Source organism: Rattus norvegicus, chromosome 3, assembly GCF_021556685.1.
Source record: "Rattus norvegicus strain SHRSP/BbbUtx chromosome 3, alternate assembly SHRSP_T2T, whole genome shotgun sequence".
Lineage (NCBI taxonomy): Eukaryota > Metazoa > Chordata > Mammalia > Rodentia > Muridae > Rattus > Rattus norvegicus.
Genome location: NC_141536.1, coordinates 116,750,975 through 116,769,156, shown reverse-complemented (window position 1 = coordinate 116,769,156; position 18,182 = coordinate 116,750,975). Strand labels below are relative to the sequence as shown.

Sequence of the window (18,182 nt, the reverse complement as noted above, 5' to 3'; positions counted from 1 at the left end):
ATGCAGGGAGTCTGGCAAACTCAGCAAGTGGAGGAAGCAGGGCTTCCCTTTCACATCCCACTTGCTCTTCTCTTCCAGGGAGAGGTCAAGCTAAGGCTACGGAGCATTCATTTGTGAGCTTCTGATAACTGTACTCAGTTTTAAAGGCAGCTGACAGGAGAAGACTGTGGCATGGCTTGAAGTTCTCCCTGATGGATTCCAGCCCTTGCTTATGGCTGTCTTAAGGTTTTGACAATGCTAAATTGGAATCACCTTCTAACACTGTTCCGTTTATCCGGAGGCCAAGGATTGGGACTACAGAGGCCTGTCATTTGGTCTGCCCACAGAATCAACCCCAGCTCTTCGAGCAGGTGGGCAAGTGGAATTCTGTATCAGTGGGATGGAGCTGCATGCTCTCCAAAGGCTTTTTATACGGCACTAGAATGAAGCTGGACCCTGAGATGGTCAAGGGACCTCTGGACTGTGTCAGTGGTGACAGCTGCACTTCACTTCAGTACTTGGCTTAAACCCCAGAACAAGTTTTATAAAGGTGAAAAGTCACCCTGTTGTTTGTCTGGGGTGTGGCATTTTTCACACCCATTTCTGCTGCACCATGCAAACCAAGAGTTTCTTCCAAACATTCACCAGATCCAAACAGGCAATCTGGTTACTAACAACAAATGAGTCTTTACTTGTGACTTCCAGTTTTCTTTATGTCTGGTACAAGGGGCTGGGTCCTGCTGGCAATGGTGTAGAGTGCTGCCAAGATCTCACAGCAGCACACTCCTACTCCATGCCTAAAATTTGTCCTAGACTGAAGCTTTCTAGAAGGGAGAGGTCTCCAGTAGAAATAGAAAAGGAAAAGCTAAGGGGGCTTTTCCCTAGAGGACGGACGTAGGAACCTGCAGAATCAACCCGCTGCCTTACATCATCTTGGTAATTTTACTCCCTGGACAAATTAATAAATATTAAAATCCAAATGATATAGCCAGTGTTTCTGCCATCACTGCTCTAGGACCATGCCTGTGAGTTCAGAAAACAAACTAAAATCTAATCATTCATAAGACTCCTTCCCCCAGCTTCAAATCAAGATTAGTTTTATAGCTAGAAAACAAGCATTTCTATCTTCCTTACTATGCCTTATGGGGTGCCAGAGTAGCTCTAATAGTCTCCCCCAAGTCCCTGGGCATCATTTTCTTTAACAAAGAAACAAAATACAGAGTCCTTTCTGACCTGTTTATGTTACAGGCTGAGTTACAGCTTTCCCAAGGTAGCTCTTACTAAAAGTGAAATTCCTTTAAGGTTGGGAAATTCACTGCAGTGTTTTATAGTACTGATTTATTTTAAACTTGGTTGGCATTTTTAAGACCTGCCATGCCTCTGAGTCCTAGAAATGCTGAAAGAAACCTCTATTTCTTCTGCTTTTGGAATAGTATGAGGTATTAGTTGAAATGAAGAGGGGCTGACTTGTCTGTTCTTCCCAACAAAATCTTAGGTACTCTTCCCAGTCCTGAATCAGCACTTGGGAACATCACCCTTCCCTTCTCAACAGGAGTAGGCCTGAGTATCTGTTGAACGAAGCCTCCTCAGTACATACCCAAGGGGTCTCCTCACATCCCAACTTTGGTAAGATATTCTTATGAACCAGTTCTAAACACTCCTCCTCAAAGACCTGCCTGCCATCCACTGAGCCATCACCTGTAACTACTGCAAGCTCTCAGGAGACAGCAGGAAATCTAAATGACCAATGTCGCCAACGGGCTCCACTGCCTGCTTGCCTTGGCCCCAGAACTCTTCAACACAGGGTTGCAGGCAGCCACACCCGTCAGAGCAGACACTCAGCTTTAGTCAGGATTTGAGAAAATTGAGAGATCTGTCCCTGAGAATCATAGCAACCCTGCTGTTTTGTTTTGGGTCCTTGTCTACCTGAAATTTCTGGCTAATTCTTGAAAATAGGTTTCAGACAGGATGCTGTGGTAGTGCAAGCTAGTGCTGCACTACTACTTGGATGAAAACCCTCCTTGGTTATATGGGTGTCTCTATCCTAGACTGCCTTCCCTGCCAATGTCTAGGACAGTGTCACAGTAATTCAAAAGGAATCTGTTATACACAGTTTAATGTTACCTAAAGCAATGGCTGGGCTGGTGGTCCTACTGTGGTAAACATAGCCAAGAGCAGCCGTGGCTGTAGAGGAACCTACAGGAACTATGCATGGAGGGCAATCAGTGTAGCTTTTTTCTGGGAAAGAACTCATTACCTGCTTAAAGCATGAACCCAGTAAAGTGTGCTTTTCAAGAGACTGCAGAAGACAAGAATAGAAGGCTAGAACCTCCAACCACATATACTTGTATCAAATTCTGACTCTCAGTGAACACTGCTCTCTCATGTACAGAAAGAGGACAAATAACTTAGCTAGATAGATGATGTAGAATAAGTTCATCTAGGGATAGAGAATAAAGAGATAGGGCCATTGGCTCCACTCACAGGCCCTTCAAGCAGGCTTCTTTGATAGCATTGTTATTACTTAGGTCAGTGGGAATATCTTCATGTCCCAAGGTCCTAAGAGATTCAAGTTGGGAAAAAAACAAACATTCAGACAGCTTTGCTGGCAGATGACTATCAGTCCCTCAGATTCGCCCAAGGGATGAATTTTCTGCTGGGTGAAGTCAAGGATGCTAGAGAAAGCCCTATTAGCAGCATCTGAGCCTTGCTACCAACAGCCCCAGGACAAGCTTGTTCCTTCCCGATACTAGCATAACAGAGGACCCCTGGGTGGGCACACAACCCATTACAGAACTAACAGCTCAGCTTCCTCCTGTCTGAGAGCAGGAGCCATCAAGAGGTGGTAACGGGATCCACCAGGAAGCTGCCTGGACTTGCTATCAGCCTTCCTCACCTGTGGAAAACAACTCCAAAACACCTAGAAAGACAAGGCCTCAAGGGACATATGTGTGCACTGGTACCAAAGTCATCACAGTCAAAGGCAAAGTTTCTATTTCCCGGGACAAGAGAACCCAATAAGGCATCTTCCCCAAAAGTTATCTCTTGGTATAGCTCTGTCAAGTACTAAAGACACACAGCCCTGACCCAGTCTAATCCCTGTATAGTAAAGGGCCCAAAAGAGATTAAGACAGAAAAGACTCACAAGTCTGCCTAAAACAAAAACAAAACCCCTGCTAACTGTAGCAGTTTGAATAGGTTTGGCCCCCATAGACCCATGTGTTTGAAAGCTTGGCTAAAGAGAGTGGCACTATTAGGAGATGTGGCCTTGTTGGAGAAGAATGTCACTGTGAGAAGTGGGCTTTGAAACTCTAAATGACTGGAAAACAGTCTGCTCTTAGCTTCCTTTGAATGAAGATGTAGAACTGTTTCTTCTCCAGCACCCTGTTGCCTGCATGTTGCCACGCTTCCTGCTATAATACTGGACTAGACATCTAAATCTGTAAGCCAGCCTAAATTCAATGTTTGCCTTTCTAAGAGTTGCCTTGGTCATGGTGTTTTCACAGCAATGGAAACCCTAAGACACTAGTCAATGGATCCCCTGTAGCCAAGTGATCATTCTACTTAAATAAAAGTCTCATTCTTACATCTTCTGTGTGTAACAATCTACTTCAGGCCACAGAGTGTCAAGTTCCTCCTTTAACCCCACAAACCCGAAGGGGGGTGTACATTGTGGCAAATTCAATGTTACATAGACTAAAACTAAAATCAACTTCTGGGACAGACACCAAAGGCCTTGGCCCTTTAGCCACCACTTTTCCTTGAGATTGCTTGGACCGGGACACTAAATCTCATTGAAGAAACTATCTCCTATGGGAAACCTACCAAGTTCTCTAGCCTCTGCCTGCACTCCAGAATGCTTCGAGCTAGACAGCCAAAGTCAGGGTGGTCCACACTAAATTATTCACTGAATTCAATTATGGAGATTTAAGATTTAAGATCTAAACTATACACATTAGCTCAATGATCTTCATCAATAACAAAAACCAGGCCTACTTCTTTGATACAAACTATTAAAACTTCATATGGAGCAAAGACTATTTTCTATGACCCCACCTCTCTAGACATTTCAAGTCACACTGACATCTGCTTTCCTTCAGCAGGCTTTAGTTGCCCATTCCAAACATACCACCCAAGAGCTTGACTTCAAAAGGTCCTAGTAATGGAAATGTGTGTACTGGACAGCAGGCTTGGTCTTTAGCGCAGAGGCCCTCACTCTTATCACAGTACCCTCCTGGTAAAGTGTGGGCTATGGCACAGGACCATCAGTTTGATGGGCTTCCTGCTTGGGGTAAGGCTTGTGTCTGATAGGATTCATTAGAAATGGCTCTCTTCTAAAAGTGACAAGTAAGGGAGAAAGATAGGCTATATTGAGCAATTGTTAGACGCAGGTATCCCTTTCTAGAGCAATCAACTGGACAAGTCGGCTGTTCTCAAAGGTCAGCCAGCCAGCGTCAGGCTACTGTGCATCAGCTTGCTCCCAGCCAGCAGATGTACTAAAGCTACTGCTCCTCTCACACAATTTGGGGCACATACAACCACTATAAAATATGCATGGTTAAATCCATTCTGTGAGTTTAAAGCCAACGCCCAGAGTGTGGAAATAACCAGCCTGATCATCACATAGCCAATAAACCACAGAAATGAGACTCAGGCCCTACACTGTAGCCAATTACCTCTGCATAGGAGGAATCCTACCTTTCCAGCCCAAAGGGCAGTTTCTGCCCCTCTTCACTGTTGCAAAAACAACTGCTCTTTAGGCACACACCTAACTGCTAATTGATTGGGTTTTTATGTTGGTACTGGGACCAGGTATGCTGGGACCCCCCAGCAATGACAAGTCTAACAGAAAGTTACCTAGCAACAAGTGCTATCCCTTAATTTGGGACAGTCCTCAAATAAATCCTTTGTGTGTGTATGGGGGGGGGGTGGGGGTGAGGATTCTAACTCGCACACACTTCTCAGATCCTCTTCACAGAGCAACTCCTCAGAAAGAGGCATCTGCATTACAGCTTCTCTACCTGCTGTCTAGCCTGGGAGTTTATGAAGCTACGCTTTTCATAACAAACAAGACACTGCCTGCCTTTGTCACTTTCCTTCTCCCAGTGGAGTTTTCCAGAAGTTACATGAGTTGTCTACCATATTATAATGCAGAACCCAATGAGACTATTAAGGCAAGAATTAAACAGATTTGTAAAAACAATGCTAGTCATCCTTAACTTTTAGAAAGTTATTTTCATAAAATATAATTACTTATGACAATAACTGGTATATTGTTACTAATTCATTCATTCATTTGGAGAACATTAAAATAATGTTTCTTGGGGTTGGAGAGAGCTCAGTAGTTAGTAAGTGGCTTGCTGTTCTTCTGGGAGGACCTGAGTTTGGGTTGTAACACGTAAATCAGGTGGTTCACAACCTGTAATTCCAGCTTCTGGGGACTGGCTTACAACACCTAACTAATCCACCTGATTTCTTGTTTTCTTTAGCTGCAACGTTGTCCTGTAAATGAGTACATGTCTCATGTGCTGAACCAAGTAGGGGTCTGGATCTCACTTGAGACATTCCAATAATCCTAACCTAAATTCAGGTCCTTTTCTCAGTGACAACCTCTTATACAAGGAAAACTTGAATTCCAAGAGGTCTTACAGAAATGCAAAGGCCAGGATGGAACTGTAAAGCTACAGTTAGAATACAGTCAGAGCACTGGCCAGCCAAGTCTACTGAGAACAAGACAGAAGCGTGCTGCTTGGCTAAGCGCAAGTCATCTTTTGCAGAGGCTCAAAGGGAGAGAGAAGCCAGGTTCTGTGCCAGACGGTCCATTCCTATGACCATGAAACCAGCACTACCCCTAGCAAGACACCAGCAAAACTTATTATGTGCAGCTTATTTCTTCTACCCTGTCACCTGGATGATCCAGGGAAAGGGGGGAAGTAGATTCGATAAGATATACTTGACCTTAATTTAACGGGATATGACTTAGAACACTTAGGTGTGTGAAAATACCTAGCATATATGGTGGTCAATTTCTAATGTCCTGCCCTGTCCACCACACCTCAGACTTGGAGAGTCAAACATCTCCAGATACTCTCTGTTCTTTATCCTAGCGGATCCTCTTCCCTTTCTATATTATCCCACACTAAGACACACTGGTCTATTCTCTACTTCACAACCTCCTCCCTCCAGTAAGTACCAGGTCCCCTATGGACAGATCTGGGTGCAAGAACACCACCGAGACAAAGTGTCTTCTCTAAAAACTGTATTCCTTTTAGCACCATTTCATAGGGAAATAAATTTTATTATTTGATAATAAGAAAAGGTGTTTCTAAAGAGCTTGAAAGATTCAGCCTAGTATAATTTCCTCTTAAAAGACTTTTCAGGGGCTGGGGATTTAGCTCAGTGGTAGAGCACTTGCCTAGCAAGCGCAAGGCCCTGGGTTCGGTCCCCAGCTCCGAAAATAAATAAATAAATAAATAAATAAATAAATAAATCAATCAATCAATCAATCAATAAATAAATAAATAAAGACTTTCCTACGTTCCTTACTTTTTACTCAAATAATCTGACCTATCTCTACTTGCCAAGACTTGAGGGCCAATCTGTGTCAACAAGACTTACTTCTCGGCCCTGAATTTTCTCTACAACTGCAGAGCCCAGCACAGGGAGTGTGTTACGTATAATAACAAAAAAGCACTCACCTAGTTTAACAACACCCAAGACGTCAGCCCTGGAGTTTAAGCAGCACATGTGACCTGGTCCATTCGGGTTTCAAGTTCAAAAGCATCAGGTCGGTCCTGTGGGTTAGCAGCTAACATGTCTTTCAAGAGCTGCTTGACCCCCTCAGACATGGAAGTCCTACGTTTCTGGGGGATATGCAACTCCATCTTTGGGTTTTCTAGCAGCGCCTCACCAACAGGGACGATCTCAGTCCCCTGTTTAATGTAGGTCCCCAGGAGCTCCTTCTTGGTTTCAGAGTCAATAAAAGTAATTCTTTCTATCATTGCCCAGATGATAATGCCCAGAGCAAAGATGTCCGCCTTGGCTGTATAGTGTCCCTCCCAGACTTCGGGAGCCATGTAGAAGTCTGAGCCACAAGCTGAGGACAGCCAGTACTTATTCACATTCACATCTTTGTTATCTTGATTGCCCTCTTTGCCTCGAGGTGCCAGCCCTGCACAGACCTTGCTCAGTCCAAAGTCTGCCACCTTGAGGATGGGGGTGCCAGACCGCTCTGTGATCAGGATGTTGTCTGGCTTTAGGTCCCTGTGCACGATGTGGTTTTTGTGCAGGAAGGCAATGGCGCTTGTAAGCTGTAGCATGAAACTTTTGTTGGTGGCTGGGTCAGGTCTCCGGGACAGGACATACTGATTGAGGTCTCCACCTTCACAGTACTCCATGACAAACCAGAGATAGCAGGGCTCCTCAGCATAGCCCAGGATCCTTTCTCCTAAACCAAAGGACAGGAAAGAGCTTGAGTGGACATTCAGATTACTATATTAAAGAAAGAAGACGGTGACAAGTAACTGTGCCAAGAGGATCTACACAACTGGCACCAAGCAAATTCCCGCAGTCCACTTCTACCCTTACAGAACAAGTCGTATGGCAGAGGCACCAAGGCTGGGTGTCAAGCACCGGGGGTTTGAAATCAAGACTCTGCACTTGCTGCCATCTAGTTGGCTTGAGGCCATTTTGTGTATTTACATTTTTTGAACTGCTATATGATTCTATCCATTCTTTGTAAGGCTGCTGGAAAGATGAGAATAAAAATCGAACAAAAGGAGCTTTGTAGAGTGCATGCTGTTTCTGCTATTACCATTTGGATAGCACCCTAGCTTCTATAATTCCTAGTCCATCCAAGGCATATGTTCTAGCTCTCTTCTTCCCGATGCACGTAAGCCTTTAGTAACAAACACAATGACATTTTCTACAATTCTATTTCAGAAGTACACTCCCCTCCTTCCTGATCTTCTGCTAGTTTACCACAAATATGCCTAGTCCAAGCTAGGACTGTATCATGCCCCCGGCTCTATGAACCTTGGTTTCACAGGGACTTATGCCAGTTATTAGCCCGAATGGAATGTTGGCAATAAGATCGACTTCTATAGAAGATTGACGCACACACACACACGTAAGAACTCTGGGCTAAGATGAAAAAGATAGTGGAACACAGACAAGCGGACCGGGAAGGTATAAGGAAATGAGGGTACGGAAGGCAGGAAGGCGTCACCTGATAGAACAGTGAGCGGATGCGTTAAGGCAGAATTGGGTTACACAGAAAGCTGGAAAGTTGGTGACTGGCACTTCCACATCAAATCAATCCCTACATGCTTCATAATGCAACTCTAGAACAGAGAGTCCTTATGAGTTACTGGATGACAAATGCCCTCTCTATAAGCTAAGTGCAAGTAGGCAGATGTCTTATTTGACAATACAAAGACTGATACTGTGTGTGCAGGCATGCGCCTTTAATCCTGGCACTTGGGAGGCAAAGGCAGGCAGCTCTCTAGGAGTCTGAGGCCCGCATAGTAAGTTCTAGGACAGCCAGGGCTACATAGTTGACACCTTACCTCAAAAACAAAACAAAATAGAAGGAAGAAAAGGAAGACAGACTATACATTGATGGCTAATTGTTAAGTGAAGACTTGAAAATAGGTCCCTTGGCTCAGAGTATGCTATGTCCCAAAAGACAAAGCTAACACTTCCTCAGCCTCTAAAAGGAGGCTCTAGTCATTTACTACAATATTATATACTACAGTGATACAATAAGCCACTGCTTCCCCAGTGGCCCTTAAATCACTAAAGTACAAACAAAATCTACCAAAGCCAGAGGTAGGAAGAGACATGACAAAAACATTTTGTTTTAACCACAATCTGTCAGACCTAACTTCACTTGTAACTGTACAATTTATTTGTTTATATTACTCACAAAGTAATACAAACAGAACCAATTCAGGACATATGGCTTCTTTTTAAAATCAGTGTTGAACTGTTCCCTCAACCCCCACTCCCTGCTCTATAATCCTCTTTTTGGTTGCCAGCAAGCAGGCTAAGTCTACCTTAAAAAGAAAAAAACAAAAAACTGAAAAATGAAGCCATAACCTGAGGCCCCACCTAGAAACAGAAAAGGGACAGCAGGAAAAGTTCCATGACATACAGCCAGGGAGGAGGAATGCCATCAAATTCCTTCTACAGAGACCACATCACATAGCAATGAAACTTCTAATCTGAGATATGAATAGGGAAATTATTATTTTATACACAAAACTGGTAACTATGGTAACTAAGAGGACTAAAAGAAAACAAGTTGGCTAAAGGAACTATCACACAGATCTCGGGGGTAAGAATGCAGGGAAAGGAAAGCTGGGAAAAAGCACTCTCAGCTAGTCTATAGAAGGAACCTAAAGATGCTAGAGGAGCCCTAGGACAGAAAGACCAACAGAAGCAGCAGGCTCAGAGCCCATGCAACCTCACTGAGCAAACAGATGGAACCCTGCAGAATTACTTCTCTAAGCAAGCAAGGGTCTGGGCTTCACTCAGGGGAAGCCTGTGAGTCCCAGCTGTCCACCCAGAAGACAGAAGAAATATTAGGATTCCAGTCCTTCCTTCAAGACAACTACCTGCCCGGGCCTCTGCCAACTTCTGACCAGGACAAAAGGAGGAGACACAAAATGTGAAGAAACCAGGAGGAGCACAGAGCAGGACCCACCCCCCACCCTCTGTTCTAATGGATTGTTAGCTCTTTGGCACAAACAGAAGGTAAGGGTAACCTTGGGAAAATCCAGAATTCTTATACATCAAATATGAGAACTTAAAATTTTGCAGAGCATAAAGATACTTTTTTGAAAAAAAAAATCTGACCATCACTAACATCCTCATCACCACCTGAAACAAGGTCCTCCAAAATCATCTGGGGGTGGGGGTTGGGGGCTGTGTGCAGCTGCAGAAGCCAGGAAAGGGCATCAGATCCCCTGGAACTGGAGCTCCAGGCAGCAGTAAGCCACCTAACACAGATGTTAGGAACCAAACTAAGGTCCTCCGGAAGAGTAAGAAACCCTCTTAACCTCTGCACTCTCTCTCCAACCCCTACATTTTTTTGGTTCTTGAGACAGTCTTGATATGTAGCCCAGGCTATCCTCATTCATGGAATTACACTCAGCTTGGAAGTCATTGATTTCAATAATCCCAGTACTATACAGGTTACAGAATGTTACATGTTGGGCAAAAGATGAGATCTAGAATTTTGCTCCATCTATACTACACATCAGGATAGACATCAGGATGGGTTAACTTATGCAAGAGCACGCCACATCTCGGACATTGAGTGAGAAAGCTCTCTCTGGAGGCTGAGAGCCCCGGAAGACGGACGAGCAGGTAGGAAGTCATTTGGAGGTTCTGCAACAGAGGAAGACAGTGAAGGGAGGAAGCCAGAGGGGGCAGGGTCAAGGATTTGAAGGTTTACATCAGAATTTAGTAACTTATCTTTTGTGATAATTAAAGAATTAAAAGCATTCTCTCCAACTGTTTCTGCCCCAAACTGTAATCCTGGTAACAACACCCTTAATCTTGACAATTAAACCCCAATTTCAGGTGAGAAGGCTAAAGCTCAAACAGTTTGTCTTATAATGGTGAAGCTAATTGGGGGGCAAGACTCAGAACTTTTCACTCAAAGCTCTATTGCTTCCCGGTGCTAGCAGCAATTTCACACTTGGATATTCTATTTCCCCTGCTACACAAGTTCCTTATACGCAGGCTCTTAGACACACCAAACAATTTAAGCTTCATCAAGTCCCTAGTGCAGGATTATCCAACTATAGAAAATACAGATTCCTTTTTATGGTTCAGGATTTTGATAGACTTAAATGTGCTTTGTGAAAGCTACTCATCAGGATTCAACTAAATAAGGATGAGAATTTGAGTCACTCAGGAGGATTCGTGCCCTAAGGACAGGGCTGGAGGGCAAATTCAAGGTGAACTGATACTCTACTAGGGAAGCTAAGGTCTCCTTGAGAGTTTACACTATAAAAAGCCTTCCCACTGCAACCCCAATTAACCAAGGTTCTCAATTAAGACAGGGTGGCTTCTATCTCCTGGGGCTAGTTCCTAAAATCCCTACACATGGAAGGAAAATACTCAGCTCAAAGAATATGCAATTGCCCAAGGCATCCAAGGACAGCTGAGAAAGCAGCTCCAGCCTCTTTGGCTGCCATGCAGAAGGATGGCACCAACAGAAAGCAGTGCGACAAGGGCTCATACCACATAGGAAACAAACCAAACGTGGCATCAGGATACATGACCGGTCACTAGCATTAAATTCTACTAGTAAAATATAATTACACTTATTTTACAAGCAAAAACCCAAACCAAACCAAACAAACCAACAACAAGCCACAACTCAAGCCTTGAAGCCTCTCATTTAACATACCCCCTAGACAGTTAGACGACAATCAAGGCAGAAGGTCTGTGCTTGAGCCCTGGCTAAGTTACTTGCTTATCTATTTTACATTATATATTATCAAGTTTGGGATATCTGACCTGCAAGACACTCATAGAACCCATTTCCAAAGGTGGTCATGAAGGCTGAATGAGCCTAGCACTATCATCAAGCTTTGTTTCTGAGACATGGTATGACTTAGGACTTGCTGTGTAGTCCTGGTTGACCTTGCACTCAAAGCAATCTTCCTGCCTCACCCTTAAAAAGATGGGCTTACATGTGTGAGTCACCACAGCTAGCTTCATCCAGTAAATTTCAGTAAAATTGGGAAAGACTTTGGACTCTAAATCATTGTTCTACTGCATCCCCTTAATTTTGAAGGTCCCCAGTGCCACTTTATTTCAAGAGTCAAAGATCATCCCATTCTGCCTAACCTGGAGGGGCTCTAAATTCCACGGCCCAAGCCACAGTAGTAAAGAATTCAGAGATGCTTTGGAGATGACTACCATGCTCAGAGAACCTTAGGTTTCCTTGGGCATTCAGTAGCCAGGAATTTGCAGTAGTTAATTCCCTTCTAGATCCAGGTTCCTGTGTGTCAGCTACTTTTGTCCTGCTTTCCTAAGTCCCTAATGAAACTCTCACCAAGAGCCTGTTTAATAGGATGCCACAGCCTGTGACCTTACAGATAACCATAAGGTGTGCCCTCTTAGGGGAAAGCCTGCAAGCCTCTTATGCAGCGGCCTGGCTTGGCACACAGGGAGGAGGGCCACCCAGAAGCCCAGGTCAAACACATCTAGAACTACAAAAACATTCTGGTAAACAGGAGAGCTTACACACGAGCTAAGCTAGTTTCCCAGCTTTTCTAAGTTCCTAGTTCCATGAGAGTTATCCAGAATTCATGTTTGGGGTACGTAAAGGTCAATCTTCCTGTCAGAAAGAGTTAGACTAGGGCAGCAAATTTCTGAGTGCTTGCTATTCTGTTTTAGGTACACTCAGGACAGGGAAAATGAGGTGACAAAAGCAACTATTGATACCTTAACTCACAGACTAAGGGCTGGGGTAGAACCCTGTTGGAAAAGTATCTGCCTAGCATACACGGAGCCCTAGGTTTAATTCTCAACAGCACATAAACAAAATGTGATAGATAGTGCATACCTTTAGCCCAGTCAAGGCAGAGAATCCTTAGTTCAAAATAATCTTTGGCTACATAATATTCTGAGCTACATGATACCCTGCCCCCCATGATACAGGTCCTAGGAAACACCTGCTATGAGGCAGACATGGACCACAGACTTCTGAGTAGGATTTGTTTGGCCCATGCTCAGAAAAGATGAAAAGCTAATGGAGTGGGATATGACCAAGAACAAACATAGTTATGCCTTCTTTTTTAAAATGTATTTTGGATACTTGTTTGTACTTCAAGTTATTTCAGTAAACTCTAAAACTGCTTTCTGTATATTCACTAGAAGCTGGAGGTGAGGTGAGGTGAGGAGGTAACTTAAGGCCGGGCACTATCCTCTCAGGAGCACCTTTTTCTCTTAAATCTCTCTCCTGTCCTCTGGTTAATGAGCTAACCTGTCACAGGGAGAGTGACCCTGATCACTATCAATGCCTTCAAACTTTTCAGTAGCCAGAAAGTGTTTTGCTTTCTTTTTTCCTCTTCCAATACTACCAGAGGCACGCAGTAAATCACTCTGAATTACAAGGAACAGGGCAAAGTATGATTGCAAAGAACTTTTGGGTTTAAGGAAAGCTTTGATATCACTAGACATCAAGTGCATGCTAAAAACCCAGGGCCAGACCAACCAAGACTTGGATGCTAGAGTCCAGAAAACATACCCTGGAGAAACTGGCGTCTTTGTTTTCCACTTAATGTTAGCAAGCTATGTATTATTTTATCTGCTAAGCAGAGCACGCATGACATGCGAGCTTAGCACTCATTAAGACTGCAAATTAAAACAGACATGAAGTATGTGGCCCAAAGGAAAAAATGTCTCTAGTTTAAGCTCACAAAGGGAGGGTGAAAAAACTACTGTAGCTTTCAACCCGCTGTTCCCAGCCATACAGGAAGTGTATTCCACAGTCAAAGTTTGAGAAGCTACAGACCTCTAGGTCCAAAGCGGCTGAACTTAAAGAGGCAGTTGGGTCCTTATGGAATACTGCTGACATCCCAGCATGCACAAGCCAGGACCTCATTAAGTCCCAAACTCCAGGGTGTTAAACACTTGCTATCCTGCCACCATTTACTGTAAAATTCTTTTTAAAATGTTATCCGTGAACAAAGTTTTTGTATGCTAGAAGAATTAATAGGGGCTGTTAGCTGAAGTTCAAGTTTTAAGCTGGCAGCAGCAATGAGCGAGGTTAGAAGATATTGTTTGGCAATGCAAATTCATGTAGTCCAAGGTAGTACTGAAACATGACCACAGAAACATTCACTAAGATGTCCCACTCATTGCCGTTGAGAAATGTGTGTGGAAAAGGACTGAGAACGTGAAGAGACTGAAGGCAAAGAAGGCGATCCTCAAGTCCCCATCCTCCTGGAATTGATGGCCTTTTCAGAATGGACAAGCAAGATGGGAAAGGCCCCCAGAGAACTCCATCACGCTATCCAATCCATTGTTAAAGGAATTCCAAACTCTGCAAGGATTCTCTTGGGACCTTACAATAAAATCTGACAGATGCTCTAAAAAGATTTTAGGAAATCTAGTCCTAAGTCCCACCCATCCTGCTAAGCTCAACCTCAGGTAGGGAAGACAGCATCACACCTGGAAGACTGTCCGATTGTCCATTTTTCCCATGGCCTCTTCTCTGCCCCAGGAAGCCTCAGACTTCTGCTAGAGGAGAGAGGCAGTGGGCTAGTTCACCCAGGAAGGCAAAGTGTTTGGCCTCATAGAGCCCCATTTTCTGCAAAATCACTTCTCAGACAGCCCCAAAGGTTATAAAAAAACAACTGAGATTGTACCGTGGCAGGAAAAGATGTAACTCGTTTTATGTGACAACTCTTGGCCCACCTGTGGGGGTTATTACTCTGTGTGAGCTATGCATGCCTCAGGGACTAAGCCAAGAACCAACTAAATAACTGTCTGCCCTCAGGTGAAGGGCTGGGTTCTCAGAGGAAACTTCACATTTGGAGACAAGGTTTGGGAATAGAGTTGGAAGAAACTAGAAATCAGAAAAGGAGACCGCAGGGATGGGTCTGCTCCTTTTTTCCCCTTTATGTTCTGAAGAGAAAGAGGCATGAGGGGGCTTCTGCAGTTCTACCAACAACTTTGAATCCCACCAGGACTACTCTTCGTCCATCTAAAATGCTAGACTTGTAATTATGGCTCACACCTAATGGTTGAGTACTTTAAAAGATAAAGGTTAGCACTAGTGAGCTTGTTATGGAATGCCAGCTAGTGTTTGGGGAACAGACTGATTTTGCAGCATTGAAAGAAAGGTCCCAAAGCCGGGGCAAGAACCTAAGTGAGCCAGAGACAGTTATTAGAGCTGAGAGGTTCTGAGAATGAGGGGGTCCAGGAAAGGGCGGGACTGCCTGCTGTAGTCTACCTTTGAGCGAGGTCTCCACCAGGCGCAGGTAAAGCTGTGAGTTCTTGTTGCCGTGACTCATACGCTGGGCTAACCCATTGCGCTGTAGGACACACTCCTCAAACTGCACGATATTCTGGTGACGCCGCTTGAGGCTTGTTAGGGCCCAAAATTCAGCTAGGGCCAACTCCACGTTCTCAGGAGCGTCGCAGCGGATCTTCTTGACTGCCACCTTGGCCCCACTGCGCCCAGCCACAGCCTCATAAACCACGCCGTAGCTGCCGCGCCCGATCTCCGCCAACAGGCTGTAGCGCGGCCGTGCAGGAACATCCCCGCCGCCGCCATCCGGCCGCCGCCGGGCCAGGAAGGCCTCGCCCGGGACCTCGGCCATAGCCGGATCCTTGGCCTCGGCCACCGGCCTCAGCTTCTCGCAGAGTACCCGCTGCACTGGGCTTCGCCTTTTCCGCTCCGGGCTTTTTGTCCTTCTGCGGGCTCCGTTCTCTTTCCCCGTTTCCATGGCTGCGGGGGGCGGGGGGAGCAGCAACGGCGCCGCCCGGGCCCCCCCTGCCTCATCCCTCCGTCTAGCCCGGAGATGCGGAGGAGCGGTACCTTGGATTGTGATCTAAGAGCGAAAGAATCAGTTAAAACCACTAGGCCGAGAGGAGTAGAGGAGGAACTTAAAGCGTGCGGCGTCCCACCTCCGCCGCCAGTCGCGGCCCCTTTAAGAAGGAGCTACGGTCCCGAATTGAACGGGGGAAGGGAAAGGAAAGCGGGAAAGACGGAACCACCGGGAAGTACCGAGGGAGGACCGGAAACCGAAGCACAAACCGTTCCCTCTCTCCACTGATTTATCCGTCAAGAGTAGGAAAAAATAAAGCAGTAGGGACCTTCACCATTCAAGACAACCGTCTTAAGAGAGACAAGGCCGGCTTAGACTTTCCTGGGACTTAGCCCCCTCCCAACAGCCCCTCTCCGCGTCCTACCCAGACTTCTCCCGGTGTAAACAGGCCTGTGAATTAAACCTAGCCGAGCCCGTGGGACGACCGAAGCCCCTGGGGACAACGGGTGAAGGGAAACTGGCTAAAGGTTCGGCTTCCGAGGACGACAAGCCGAGGCCTCCATGACCCTCCCGGAGTGCTGTGGGGTGCTGGGGATCCCGCTTCGGCCCTTCCTCCTCCACTCGCTCTTACCTGGCCGGCGCTGTTCCTCTTCCGGGCGGACCGGTTCCCCCTTGGAGCCCGCGCCGGAGGATGATCCGTTCCGAGCCCGGGTTGTCTGCAGAGCCGAGTAGGGCGCGAGGCGGGGAGCCTGGTTGGACGTGTAGCAGGTCGCGGCGCTGCTCCTGAGATGACAGCAGCGCTCCCGGGGGAGGCCTCGGCTTCCAGGTTCCCGTGGCTGTCCTCGAGTTCGCGCCAGCTGAGCACTTTACGTAACCTCTTTATGTAAGCTGCACCTCCCGCCGCTACTTTGGTCAGTGGAGATTCCTGGTGGCCCATCCCCCAGGAGGCCAGCGAAGAGCTGCGCCGCCTCTCTACAGCCGAGGTAGACCCAGCAGCCGCGACAGCCCGGAACCAATCACTGGCGAGAACACCCAGCCAACAAAAAGAGCGCGCCAAAATCCCGCGATTTGTACAGAGGGCCTTCGCGAGTCGTGTGCGCTCCGCTAACGCCTTTCCGGACTTGACCTGCATGGTACCTACAAGCCCGCAGTCGGCACTTGATGCTGATTGGGTGAATGGCTTAGGTGTAATTGATTCACCAGCTGAGACCCGGGTTAGAATGCTAATCCCCACGCCCACTAATGACCCCAATGATCTCAGCCGCACATAATCCTCAATATCCTTCTTTGCCAAACCCGGTGGTCCTCACTTCCCAGGTTGCAAAGGCCCAAATGAAATATGATGGCTGGCTAATTGAGTGCCTGATATAAGCTGCTTTGGGCTTGGATTTTGATACTCTTCACCCCGGCCGCCCATTGTAGTGGGAGGGAGCACAATGGCTATGTAGTTAAGAATGATCTTGAACTTTTCCTCTTGCCTTCCTCTCCTGAGTAATGAGATTAAAGGCGGGCACCACCACACCGGGTTTATACTCCCTATTTGTTTGTACAGGGCTAGGAATCAAACCAAGGGCTTTGTGCATATCAGACAGGCACTTTACTAAGCTTCATCCCCGGCCCTTGGGCGTGGATTTTTAAGTATTTTGTGCCCTGCTTTGTACTCCAATGCCTAGAAGGTGCCCAGTATTTTGTTAGCTGATATTGAAGGTTGAGTTTCTGCTACACACTGTTTTATGTCTAGGGGAAAAGTTGTGGACTTGACAGCCTTTGCCTTAATTGTGATTCTTTGCCCCTGGAAGAGACAATCAATCAACTTTGCGTCTTCGTAGACTTTTCACAACTAAAGTACTAGAACAGAACAGTGTTAAAAGCACACAGGATAGATTAAATATAATGTAAAACAATAAACAAGAGTTTCTGGGATTTCTATAGCTTTTTTGTATGTAAATGGTCAAGTATACACACAAAGTGTAAGAATAGTAGAGAAGTCTCCCCCTTTTTGGCTAGATTTATATTGTTTTGCTATTTTCTCTTGTTTTACATATATATATGTATACATATATATGCATGTGTACTTGTTGTATATGTATGTATGCTTTTATAAATCCTTTTAGATTTATATCATATGTGTGTATGTATTCCTGAAGACAAAGGTACTTTCTCACACAATCTCAATTACAATACAAAACAGGAACTTTAACAATAGCATGCTTTTATTTAATATGCCACTTCAGGTTTTACCGATTGTCCTTTCCTTTCTCTTCTAGTCCAATATAGCAGTCCTCAGTATCCATCCTATTGGATAAGAATTCCAACAGCCTTGTTTTTAACTTAAACTCCTTTACTTCTTTGTTGTTGGATTCTTTTTTTTTTTTTTTTTTTTTTTGAAACAGGTTTTCTCTATGTAGTCTTGGCTGTCTTGGAACTCGATCAGTAGACCAAGCTGGCCTTGAACTCAGGGATCTGCCTGTCTCTGTCACCCAAGTGCTAGGATTAAAGGTATGCACCACCATACCCAACCTAACAACTTAAACAACTTAAATGTCTTTAAAGGGGTTATCTGCAAACATTGTTACTAACTTATTGGGGGTTATAGCTTCAAACATGATTTTGAGGTAAGGCCATAATCTGCTTAGTAGCAAGTACAGAAGTGACACCATAGGCCAAGACTGCTGCTAAACTGTA

The 18,182-nt window shown here is 45.3% G+C and overlaps 1 protein-coding gene and 1 long non-coding RNA gene across 4 annotated transcripts in view; one reads left to right on the top strand and one right to left on the bottom strand.

Annotated features, from left to right (window-relative positions):
* The window catches only part of Stk35 (serine/threonine kinase 35), a 32,315-nt gene extending 14,836 nt beyond the window's left edge, over positions 1 to 17,479 (bottom strand). The window contains 3 exon segments of one of the 3 annotated variants that reach the window (NM_001107773.1): positions 6,678 to 7,426; positions 14,960 to 15,560; positions 16,129 to 17,479. In NM_001107773.1, the coding sequence (NP_001101243.1) occupies positions 6,714 to 7,426; positions 14,960 to 15,560; positions 16,129 to 16,629 (1,815 nt within the window). In that variant the 5' untranslated portion in view covers positions 16,630 to 17,479 and the 3' untranslated portion in view covers positions 6,678 to 6,713. 3 annotated transcript variants of the gene reach the window in all.
* LOC134486152 (uncharacterized) overlaps positions 1 to 18,182 on the top strand; it is a 115,104-nt gene that overhangs the window by 70,080 nt on the left and 26,842 nt on the right. The window lies entirely within an intron of this gene.